The sequence below is a fragment of the Onychomys torridus genome, chromosome 3 (genome assembly GCF_903995425.1).
Source record: "Onychomys torridus chromosome 3, mOncTor1.1, whole genome shotgun sequence".
NCBI lineage: Eukaryota > Metazoa > Chordata > Mammalia > Rodentia > Cricetidae > Onychomys > Onychomys torridus.
The window spans coordinates 94,609,627-94,622,972 of record NC_050445.1 but is presented as its reverse complement, the minus strand read 5'-3'; the positions used below and the strand labels follow the sequence as shown (position 1 = coordinate 94,622,972).

Sequence of the window (13,346 nt, the reverse complement as noted above, 5' to 3'; positions counted from 1 at the left end):
TCTACCTGCTGTCTTTTGGTAATGTTATATCCATCCATGTCTTTGTGTGAGATGTCCAACAAAACTGGTCTCTGTTGTAAGTGCTTCTTACAGGCACTTACATTTGAGCCCAGCCCCAGACCACTGGAGGAAAACACTAACATCCACATTCTAAGTTTGTTTGCTAATGCTCTTACAGAATGCATTGAACCTGTTGCCTCCATGGAAAGAGTCCTCTTGTCTGCTTTGCCAATGCCCTCCTGTCCATCCACCCATCCTCACATCTATTCATTATAAAACTTTCACAGGCTTGATCACAGGAAGTCTTTAACACAAAGTAAAGAAATGTATGAAGAGACAATGACATCTCCTGAGACTTTACTGACTTTCTTATTTTCTAGGAGAGGGTAACAATGAATGGGTTGATTCTCTCCTGGTATAAAAAGTAGTTTATAAATAGATTTCTCAGAAGTTGTCATTGGTACCCCCCACCTTTTTTTTTTTTTTTTTTTTTTTTTTTTTTTTTTTGGTTTTTCAAGACAGGTTTTCTCTGTGTAGCTTTGCGCCTTTCCTGGAACTTGCTTTGGAGACCAGGCTGGCCTCAAACTCAGAGATCCACCTGCCTCTGCCTCCTGAGTGCTGGGATTTAAGGCATGGGCCACCACTGCCCGGCTGATATTCCCACTTCTTTCTGTCTGAGAGAAAGTATATTACATACAGAAGTAATATATGTGCTAATCTCTTTTTTCAAAAAGAACATTTGGGATTAAGTTCTCTGATAAATTATTTCCCCCTATATTCTAAATTTAGTAATTTTCTCTCACCACTGGCTTTGAGTAGCCCACTCTCTTTTCCCTTTGCACGGCTCCCTTACTCAACTTTATCACCTCATGTATTCCTTGGGCTTTGAAACTATAAAAGCAATTCTTCCTTGCTTTTAATTTCAGTTGTGCAACTGTTTATAACAGCATTTATTTCACTCAATATGATTTAGCTCAAATTTTTCTTAACTATTTCCAAAGATCTGATCTTAAGATTGCTATTTCCTCCCATGAGATTCAGTTTACTGTACTGAATTCACAAAACAACAATAATAATACAAACAGCTTTTTGTCCTCCACAGAATAACCAATTTAACAATACATTTGAGGAAAAAAAAGAAAAAACTAGAATAAATTTGGTGCCATGGTCCTGATTAGAACAACAAAACAAAAAATTTAAAGCAACAGATTCTCCTAATATTTTCTTTTTTTAAAAAACAATACTATACAGGAAAGGTCCCTGTCACTCCAGGAGGAAGTAGTAGTTACTGAAAAGAGAAGTGATCCACCTAGAGTTATTGGTAGGACAGAGTTGCCGCTACCAAAAATAATTCTTACTTTTAAGTGGGAGGCTCTAATGTACTGTTTCTCATTTTGCCTCAAAATCACTGTATAGCCTTTGACTCTGCAATAAGAAAGACATTTTCTCCAGTGTACACTCTACCAAATAATCTATGTTTAATATGGTGATTAGTAAATTGTTAAAAAAAATGTAAGCAGAAATGGCAACATGGACACTAAAATTTTACATTGCACTGTTAGAATACAATGTGCTATATTATCAAGGAAATTGGGTCTGAGTCTGATATTTAGGCATTAAAATTTAATTCTTTTCCCATTCCAACTTCTCTTGCCTATGAGCTTCTTATAGAGTAAATAGAAGAATATGTTTAAGCACTGTATGTAGATTAGAAATAAGAAGCTAAATTATTTGTTTTTAGTTCTCTAGTTTACAGTATCTGAGGAACATAAGCCATTTAGCACTTTTAGAATTCCTACCCATATTCTTTATTTATGTCTTCATTGTGGCACTAACAAAAAAGCTGTCTTTATAACCAGCAATTTATACTTTTATACTTACTGCAAAAATATGAATAAATTCACTCTACTTAGGTTATATTTAATAAATTTAAAAACATATAAGCATTCAGATACCTTCCCTCCAAGAAACCTTATCTATATCTTTGATCAACTGAATTAGCTTTTAAATGCCAAGACTATAATTTAAAATATGGTGATCCTAAAAGTATGTATTAATCATATTTCATATAGTCTATTTTAAATTAAGTTAATTTAAGGCTAAATTATGTAATACCCTTTTCTAAAATTTTCTACTTTATGTGTAAGGGTGGTTGTCCTACACGGATATCTGTAAACCATGTACTTGCAGTGTGAGCAGAGGCCAGAAATAGTGTTAGGTCTCTTGAAACTGGAGTTACAGACTGTTGTGAGCATCCTGTGGATACTGCAATTCAAATCCTGGTCCTTTACCAGAGCACCAAATTCTCTCCAGTGTTGAGACATCTCACAAGCCTTAAGACAATTTTGCTTTTCTTTTAGAGGAAAAATAAATAGGAAAAATCCCCAATTTGAGTAAAATAATTAGTAAAGTGATTGGTCTTTCTCAATCAATTGACTTGAACTGGGTTAAGAATTTATTAAGAAAAAAATTTAGCTTTTAAACTGTTTAGCTATGGATATAAGATAAGGGATTTATTCTACAAAATATAAGCTAAATAAGAGATAATACACAGATGGCTTTGGCTTTGTCAATTTAAATATGTGACCCGTTCCTCTAATAATCATATGTAGATGGAGGCTATATTATATTACAATGTGCAAAGCCAACCCAGTTTGCTAAAATTGACTTAATTGTTGCTTTTTCTCTATGTCAATCCAATTTTATGTCTAAAAAAATAAAACTTTGTGGAAATGCTTTTAAAATTTAAATCACCAACTGACCAAATGCCACTCTGATGTTTATTATTTTTCTTCTTCTATTCACATTGCATATAGCTCTTACCAACAAAACATTTCATTTAAAAATAAAACTTATATACATACATTTATAGATCTTTGAATTCTACCCACACTGTAACTGTTCAAATAAAACAAAAAATATTCATCCTTCCTCTCAAGCTCCCTTTATTTTATTTCTTTGTAATGATTGGAAGACTGAAGGATGTCTGAGCAGAAAATTATTTTTTGTATGCTTTTGTTAAAATTTTAATTTAAGCCAATATATTGTATGTTACAAAGGTCCCACGGAAGACTCCACATACTTCTCACATGTTCTCTTTAGGTAGACAAATATGAGAAAAGCTAGAACAATTTGAAATAACATACTAATGAAGGCTTTGAAAATAATATTCTGTATGAGCAACAAACATGTTTTCCCTGTAATAAAAATCCTCTCTTGGCCTTACAATGCACAAAACTGCTTTCAACATAGTTTTTCTATAATTAATATTTTTGGCACAATGGGAGCTGTGGGAAAGTTTCAGAATTTGATCTCATAAAATAAGCTGAAGATTTTCCTTTGACTGTTTGTTTACAGAAGGCCATTTTCATAGGTATTGTATATGGGGAAACTGAGTCAATGCCCTTAAACTGAAGTAGATGTATGCTGAATGCCAAATAAGCTAGAAATGTTTTGAGTTGTGAAATTAAATATTTCTTTCTCTTGTCAATTTCTGTCTTCCTGTGCTTCTTCTTTTATTTTTATGTTGTCTTTGCTTTCTTCCTCAGTTCTAAGTATACATGACTCTGCTTTCCACTAATGTCAAGAAATAAGCAACAGATACACAGTAGTGTTTACCTGGAAAGGATGACTAGAATTCAGCATGAAGGAATGCATTGGAGTACAGAATGTGTATATATGTCTACATGATTTGTGTAGACAAAGCTGAATAGCAGTGGGAAAATATCTTGAAGTCTATTCTGAATATGCAAAGTATTTCTGAGAATCCTTATTTTTTGTCTATTTTACAGCAACCACAAAGAGGACAATGGTCATACCAAGAAGGAGAGTTTTACCTGTAGCGGGGTGATGGGTAACCATTTGCAGTACAAGTCAGAATAATTTCAGATCTGGATAAATCCAAAGGAAAAATGACATCTTGTGGCTCCTGGATAAAAATTGGACGGCTGAAACGACCCTCACCTGGAGATAGAAAAGAGAATATCAACTGAGATATTTGCTTCTGGTTGAGAACTTACCTATATTAAATCTCATCTCTACACACATTAGAAAATGTTATGTTACAAGCTAGATCATAGAGAAAATTCTTCAAGAATGATAAAAATATTTATTTATTTTCCATCCTGATGAGATAGCTCAGCCAGCAAATGTGAATCCATGTGAAAGTCAAATGCAATACAAACTCGACCAGCTTATGCAACCGTAGCACCTGAAACAACAGGCTGCCTTCTCCAGAAGGGAAGCAGGAACAAACTCCTGAAAGTTGTCCTCTACGCTTTGTACTCCAACATTTATAATCATTAAAAATGAATGCAATAAAGTCTTTTTTAAATAATAGTTTTCTGAACTGTGTAGATTAATTCTGTGAACTGAGCCTTTTTCATGCCAAATTTAGTAGGTTTTACTTCCTATAAACAAACAACACTCTACACCATCACAATAAAGACAACAGACTTAAGTAATCAACATGCCTTACTCATCTAATCCTTTACTCAACTTAGCCATTTTTTTTTTTCAAGTAAAACCTTTTTTAACCAAAGTTGAGAATCTGAATTTATTCATTTGTTGTCTTTTCTTTTTCCATGTAATCAGTATCAGTCAGTTCAATGCATCTCATTCTGGCCCTCCACTGCCCTTATTCTTTCCTGCATCAATTCATTTATGACCCCCTCAGCGCCTACAACATCTGGTCCTGGGCTTCTAGAATCCCTGCTCTCACATTTAATGTGCCTGGGTGTTTTCCTTATTCAGCCTACATCAGTGCAATGGACAGGAATATTGTGTGGGAAAGTCAAGGAGGAAGGGCAGAAGAAGAACCAGTGTACAGGGTAGAAGATTGCATTTGTTTTTATATGAAAATATATACTAAGAAGCACAAACTTGGCATTAGGACTTATTTGTAGGATGCTCAGTCCATAAATGTAGTGTCAGAGAATCAAAGTCCCACCATGTCAGGCAAACTTCTCATTTTGGAAAGACAACAGAACAAGTGTGCTACCGAGAATCACAACAGCCTTAGCAGGACGAGCAACATCTGGGATTTTGTTAGTGATGATTATTTTGGAATTTGATGTGATTCTTCTTATAAATTGTGTCATACCATGCTGGTTACAAGCAAATGGGGAGTCAAGGAGCTAAGATAGTATTCACCACCACCAACATCATCACTGTTGATTATAATAATAATAATAATAATAATAATAATAATAATAATAAATGCAGAAATTGAAGTCTAGCAAGTTGGATCTATTTTGCAAGTCTATTTACTTTAGGAGAAGATATAAAATTAAATAAAAATATTGATATTCTTTCTTCATGATCCACTTACTTATTATTCTTCCATCAATCATCTAAAATATTTCCACCCAAGTACAATAATTCTATCAACAGAGATTTTAAGCTTTAATTTCAGTATATTCGGCTTTGGCATAATAGTATAGACAATTAAAAGCTTCAGTTTTAATACTTAGTTATCAATTATATAATGCTGAATAAATTGCCTAATAATGTCTGATAGATATAATATAGGTATTATATCTCAGAATTGTTGAAAAGGCTAATTTAGAAAGAAGGGACTGAAGATCTTTTACTATTAGACCTGTGATATATGCAAGACATGACAAAATGCAAGCAGCATCAAACATACAGAATAAAAACAACAATAACAAAAAATTCACAGATAATAATAATAATAAATTACTACTAATAATAATAACCACACTAAGAAACCTTGCTAAGTAAGTCAATATGGCTGTGGTCACAAAACTGAAAGTTCTCAAATGCTTAATCTTGCCCCCAATCATGAGATTTACTGATGAAATAATATCATGAGAATTCTTTTTACAATATTCAAATTTGGAGGTAACCCGATCTGATGCACATGGATTTCTGTTACTGTAACAAACCTCTTTTTACACAGCATTTTTGAAAAGGGAGGCTAGCAGATTAGGAAGCTGACTCCAGGTTTCTTTTTTTTTTTTTTTTTTTCAGACTCAGGCCTAAACACTCCTGCCACATCTGCAGAGCCCAGTAGGAAAGTGTAAAACCTCCCAGTGATGTATATTTATGGTTTTTCCAAGGCTAATCTTAGTGCAGGTCATCTTAGCTAAAAAAATCTTAGCAGAGTCAGTGATTTGTAAAACAACAAACAAGACTAAGTTTCATCCAACTCCATGATCCATGATTCCCCAAGACTACAAAATGTGAGTTTTCACAACATATCCCAAATCTAAACAGGTGTCACAAGGAATAAATCAGGCAGGTCCAGATAAGACAATTAAGAAATTGAGAAATATGCTTCCTGTTTAGTGACAGGGAAGTATTTGTTATAAAGACTCTGCAATCATGAACAATATAAGAAAGATGGGCTGGGGAAAATCAAATACACAGGAGAAATGACAGCAATAAACTCAGCATGCTGCTGGTACACAGAGATGGCCAGTCTAGAGCAACACGCTTCAGGAAAGCCATCAAATGCTCCAAAGTTTTACACATATATGAATAAAAATGTTTTTAAAAAATAACACCGTAAAGATGGAAATACATGGATAGTAGACCCAGGTGAATTTGCTAGATATGAAAGTAAAGTATAAATTATAAACCAAACAGCATCATTAGAGAAATAATACTGTGATTGGAATAGGCATGCAACAAAGTAGACATCACTGAAAGATAAATTACCTAAATAAGCTAAAAACCTGCAAATAATGTGTTTGAAAAACACTGACAATAAAGGAATTTAATTGGTAGGAAACAGAAAGATCATCCAAGCCCACATAAAGGTTTCATGTCACTAAATTAGAAATAAGACAGAGATATCAGAAAAATGATGAGGAGAACCTTGTTTTCAGTAGAAAAAATATTCCAAACTCCCAGATATTTGAGAGAAAGGACACTCTACACCAATGGGTGCACAGGCTAGTGGACTGGTTTTCAAACTGAAGTATTTGTAAGACCAGGTTTAAATCTTAGCTCATCTAAGAGCAAAAGAAAAGACAATATTAACATTAGATGAACAATGAGTATTCTCTGCAGAAAACGATGTAGAAATGTCTACAGATGTTCCAAATAAATGGATGCTGTGGTCTTGTCATTCACCAAGGTGTATTTTCAACATAAGGGTGTCAAACAGCCTCTTTCTAGTGTGACAAAATTAATACACAAGTATTTGGATCCATTTTTCTTAAAGAAAATTCTTAAGGATGAAATGTAAGGTATGCATGCTCTGTGGTGCATGCCTGTGATCCCAGTATGCAGGTAGCTGAGGCAGAAACACTGAGTTTGTGGTTAGGAACCAGCTATTGATAAGATATTTTCTTTTTACTTTTTATTAGTTACTTCACTAATTAGTTACTTTTTCCCAGTCCAATTACAGTTCCCCTTCCTCCCTCTTTTCCTCTAAGTCCTCTCCCCCCACAACCTCCCTACTCCTATTCCTATGCCCCACCCACTCTTCCTTTTATCTTCAGAAAAAGGCAGGTTTTCCATGTATATCAGTCAGACATGGTCTATCAAGTTGAAGTAAGACTAGGAACCTCCTCTCCTGTTAAGACTGGAAAAAAAGGGTCCCAGCAGGATGAAAGGGTCCCATAAGCAAGTAACAGTCAGAAATAGCCCCTGCTCCCACTGTTAGGAGTCCCACAAGAAACCAAGCTAGACAACTGTAACATATGGGCAGAGGGCCTAGGTCAGTCCCATGCAAGAGTTCTGGTTGGCAGTTCAGTCTCTGTGAGTCTCTATGTTAATTAGTTTTGTGGGGTTATTTTGTGGTGTCCTTGACTCCCCTGGCTCCCTCAATCCTTTCCTCTGCTTCCACAGGATTCCCTAAATTCTGCCTACTCTTTAGTTATAACCTAAGTCTCTGGGTTGTCTAGCTCCCTGGGTCTGGGACTTCCAGGAAGTATCAGGGGTAGACTCCCTATCATGGTATGGGTCTCAAGCTGTACCAGTCATTGGGTGGTTATTCCCTAGATGCTCTTCTATTTAAAAAAATGGATAAAGAAAATGTGGTACATTTACACAGCTGTTACTCAGCTGTTACAAAAATAAGAACATGATATTTGCCAACAAATGGATGGAGCTAGAAAAGATCATCCTGAGTGAGGTAACCCATACCAAGAAAGACAAACAGGGTATGTACTCACTTATGAGTATTAACTGTAAAGTAAAGGATAACCATGCTACAAACCACAGATCCAAAGAAACCAAGTAACAAAGAAGGCTCAAGGAGGGAAATATGGATCTCACTGTGTTGGGGAAATAGAACAGATATCACAGGTGGATGGGGGGCGGGGTCTGGATGTTATTACATGCATGGAAACAGGAGGGATCAGGTTGGGGGAAGATGGAGGAAGAGAGTACTGGGAGAGAAAAATGGAATAAGGGGCATCCCTGGGATGAGCTAGAAACCTAGTGCTATGGAAACTCCCAGGAACTATGAGGGTGACTCTAGCTAAGACTTTCAGCAATGAAGAATATGGAGCCTGAACTGGCCATCTCCTGTAATCAGGAAAAACTTCCAGTGATGGGACTAGGACATAAAGTCAGCACATAACCTTGATCTTCAATTTGACCTGCCTACAAGAAGTGTTGAGGTAAAGGTGGCATAGAAATTATGGGAGTAGGCAATCAAAGACTTTAAAAACAAACAAACAAACAAATAAATAAAAGCAAAAGCAAAAGAGAAGATAAAAACAAGGGGATTCATTCACTTAAAAATGAAGAAGTAGGGGCTGGGGATTTAGCTCAGTGGTAGAGCATTTGACTAGCAAGCACAGGGCCCTGGGTTCAGTCCTCAGCTCTGAAAAAAAATGAAGAAGTAGAGCTTCTCCTACCTGGGCTCCATATGCCAGCCCATACCTCTGGCTCTATTACGAGAGGCTAGACTGTTTCTAGTAACTCCAGAGAAAACATTACTCATCACCTGCTATCATGCCTTAAAGCCTGCCTGCTTTGGAATATTATTTTCACTATGTAAAGATATATTGCATTTGTTTATGCTGCATTTAATGATGTAAACATTTTTTTGTACTTCATTTGTTTAATTATGTACAGATGGGTTGCATTTTTTTTCACCTTGACTGCCTTAGGTACCTCTTGGGTCTAATATAAAGCTGAATGGCCAATAGCTAGGCAGGGGAGAAATAGATGGGGCTGGTGGGTAGAGAGAATAAGTAGGAGAAGAAATCTAGGCGCCAGAGAGAAGGAGAGAACAAGGGAGAAAAAGAGGGACACACCTGGGGCTAGAAGCCAGGCAGCCTCCAGCAAGACTGGCGACAGCAGGAAAGTAAGATATACAAAAATAAATAGAGGTAAAAGACCCCGAGATGAAATGTAGATAAAGAGAAACAAATTAAAATAAGAGCTAAGATAAGGCTAAACATTTGAAAATAATAATATGTCTTCTTGTCATTATTTAGGAACTGGTTGGTGGCCCAAAAGAAAGCCTGTTACATTTGGCAATCCAGGGTTGGGTCCAAATTTCTACATAGGGCCTGAGACAGCTGGAAAAAAATGTTGGCACATTAAATAGAAATAGAGTGCTGGGTAGGGACTTCTGCAGCACAGGCACCAGCATCACAGAGCTTGGCAATTGAATACAATTCCTGGTTAAAATACACTTCTAGACCAGGCCCTCAGAGTGTAGACTTTCTCTTTCACCAATGGAGAAGTGGGTGGGGCCAGATGCCAAAGCCATGTTAGAAGGCCTAGGCCTAGCTGCTGAGACTTAGCAGTTTAAAGTTTGCCTCAAGTGGTAAGAAAAGGTAGATATATGGAGTGAAGACAGATTAAGATAGAAATGACCTCTACACAGGTTATAGAATATTTAAAAATTGCATAGGCTCAAGAAAGAAAAGAAAATGGATATAGAGAATCATCAGAAAAAAATAGCTTAAAAATAATAAAGTCTTTAAAGAAACAATAAAATAATATAAAGGGGGAAAAGCCATGTAAAAATGAAAAATACATAGGGAGTCTTGATACTCTATGATGTTATGTTGTCTTTGAATTTTTTGAAGGCTATTGAGCAAATGTCAGTTGCTGAGAGACATTTGATTGAAAAATGGACTGGTAAATTAAACCAGACTAGATATTTTAGGAATGCCTTACCTTTAAATTTGAAATATATATATTGCATTGAGGGAGAGGTTACACTTTTGTTTCCATAGGAAATGAAAGGCTGTGTATTCATATAAGGTTGGAATTCAGGTTTGATGGAGAGACCTCCTGAAAAATCTTGGCTACAGACATAATGAAATAAACCAAGAAAAACTAAAAGAAGGGTAACTTATATTTTACCTGCTCAAATATGAAACAAAAAACATAATCTTTGGCTGGCTTATGTACAACACACAGTTCATACTTGTGTTAACGCAGAAATGCATGTTACCTTTGAATGTTTGTGTGTTTCTGAAGAAAATGGGTGGCCCGCTTGACCCAGGCTCTCAGAGTGCCTCTGTTGCAGTTTTCTTAGAGTTCTGCATCCAGAACAGCTTCAAGGCTGCTGGCTGAGATGGTCCAGCCTCACAGACTATTCTAGCCAGGACTTCAGAAAAGCCTTTTGCTTTCCCATTGTGCAGAGACTAGAGAATAAATGCTACAACTAGTTTTCCCAGGACTTGACCATTATCTCAATTTTCTCAGATTCCCCTACAGGTGTCATTGACCAAGACAACAAAAAACAACCTAGAGAACACAATGCCCACACTCTTAATAGGTGATGTGGTTGGTTTGGTCATTTGGGGGTTATGGATGTTTGTTATCATTTGAGGGGGATTTAGGAATATAGGATAAGAAGACAACTATTAACTAACCTCAAATATTTTACATTGGTATGGATTTTGATTATTGGTACAAATTTATAATTATTTTTTTTAATTATTTTTATTATACTGTATGTGTGTTTCTATTTTTGTTTGGGGTATTGTTCTTATGCAGATGATTTTAAAATGCAATGTATAATTAAAAAATACAGGTTAGTAGTTAGTCATTTATAATAATCAATGTTGTAGTCATATTAAGTATATTTTCAAGGTCAAACAGTTATATTTTTAGATATAAAGGTGATCTTCAACACTTCAAAAACTTACAGAATATGGCATTTAAGATGTTTAATATCCTAAGGCTTGTCATGACAGTGAGTCACATCTGCTCCTGACAGCACCAATTTACTTCAGAGAATATGATGGACATTGAACAAACTCCATAAGGAGTTTGATTACATTGCAGCAAAGCTAGACATTTGGGAAAGAAACTGTACTTGCCTCAACTGCTGACATTATATTGACCAAACTGGACAAGCAGAACATGCAGGAAAGAGACTGTCAAACTTTTACAAAAACAAGGCAGAACAGGCCTTCAAATGCTTTAATGAAAAGTATGCCAGCCATTCTAGGCATATATGCTGAAGATGGATGTCCAAAATATTGCAGAGGAACCTTGGGTGACTGTCTAGGCAGTCAGATGTCTATTTTTTCTATGCTTTTGGAAGTTGCTTGCACTGAACTTCTTGTTTACTCAGTTAATATTAATGTACTTCTTGGGTCTTTGATGAAGTTGAACACTAGATAGTCATAGTTACAGTTTTCCTTTGTTATGATAAAAGGTAGATTAGGTACCAGAGCTTTGTACTCACCAAGATAAGATAAATAATAGAGTATTTTCTTTGATTTTGCCAAATACAATGTGACTGGATATTGTAAATGTAATTCTTACTTGATAATTATTATTATTGTACATAGTTTTACTATGTTAAAGTTAAAACTTTCCTTTCTATTAGACAAAAAGGGGAAAATGTTATAGAATATTATTTTAACTATGTAAAGATGTGTTACATTTATTTATGCTATGGAATATTACTTTAACTGCATAAAAGTGGGTTACAATTATTTCTGCTGCCTTTGTTAATGATGTAAAGATGTGTTGCATTTGTTTATGCTGCATTTGCTTAATTATATAAAGATGTGTTGCATTTGTTTCACCTTGCCCACCTAAGGCACTTGATTAGTCTAATAAAAAATGTTCTAATTAAAAAAAAAAACTTTGAACTGCCAATAGCTAGACAGGAATGGGATAGGCAGCTCTGGCGGGCAGAGAGAATGAGTAGGAGGAAAAATCTAGGCTCAAGAGAGAAAGAGTTGAACAACAGAGAAAGAGAGGGATTTGCCCAGGGCAAGAAGTCAAGAGCAGCCAATCAGACATGGAGACAGCAGGTAAGATATATAGAAAGACAAAGAGAGAGAGAGAGAGAGAGAGAGAGAGAGAGAGAGAGAGAGAGAGAAAGAGAGAGAGAGAAGCTCTGAGGCAAAACATAAAAAAAGAGAAACAGATTAAAATAAGAGCTAAGAAAACTGAGCATTCATAACTAATAATAAGTATCCTTGTCATGATTTGAGAGCTGGTTTGTGGCCCAAAAGAAAGCCTAGTACACCTGCCCAACCATCCCAGATTGCACCCTTCTGCTGGGCTCCATATTCTGGCAAACACCTTTGTTTTCTGGCAGAAGACTTCTGGTTTACTTGAGGCCAGACTGGATCTTGGGACCCAAGTACCTTTTCCCTGGATTCCATATCCAGGCACACACCTCCAGCTCTTTCACTTGAGGCCAGGCCTAATCTAGGGACCCAAGGTAAGACAAAACTTACAGCAAGCTAGCACTCCTTAAAGCCTGCCCAACAATCTCAGACTACACCTCTTCCCCTGGGCTCCATATTCCAGCAAACACCTTTGGCAGAAGACTTCCTCTTTACTGGCACTTCTTTATGAGATGCCAGTCTGGATCTGGAGACCTAAGGTAAGACACTCCCCATATATACCCTGCACTCCCTGCTAACACTCCCTTACAGCCTACTCAACAGTCCCCAACAGCACCTACTCCTCTGGGCTCCATATCCTTGCCCACACCTCTGGCTTCTTTATAGGAGGCCAAACTTGTCCTAGGGACCCCAGGTAAGATCCCTCCCAACACTCCTTAAAGCTAACTCAACAGTTCCAAACTGTAACCCTTTCCTTGGTCCCCATATTCTATTCCACAACTCTGACAGTTCAAAAAAGGGCCAGAGAGATCCTGGGGATTCAACATAAAACAGGGTCCACAGCCAGCTAACACTCCCAGGAACAACAGCCCCCAAATGTATCCTCTCCCCTAAGCTCTATATCCCAGCCCACAACCTGGGCAGAAAACTTCTGCTGTATGGGAGGGCACACCAGAGTGGACTAGAAATCATAGAGACCAAGCACATATCCATAACCACAGAGGCCACAAATGGTCATAGGAACTGCAGAGGCAACATTTGTAAATAAAACCCCAGAATTTTTTCCGGCAGCAAAAACTCCATTATAGACAC

The 13,346-nt window shown here is 36.5% G+C and overlaps 1 protein-coding gene across 4 annotated transcripts in view; it reads right to left on the bottom strand.

Annotated features, from left to right (window-relative positions):
* Cntn6 (contactin 6) overlaps positions 1-13,346 on the bottom strand; it is a 347,844-nt gene that overhangs the window by 196,671 nt on the left and 137,827 nt on the right. For all 4 annotated transcript variants that reach the window (XM_036181619.1, XM_036181617.1, XM_036181615.1 and 1 more), the window contains exon 3: positions 3,837-3,963. In XM_036181619.1, coding sequence (XP_036037512.1) covers positions 3,837-3,963 — 127 coding nt within the window. The remainder of the gene's footprint in view (positions 1-3,836; positions 3,964-13,346) is intronic.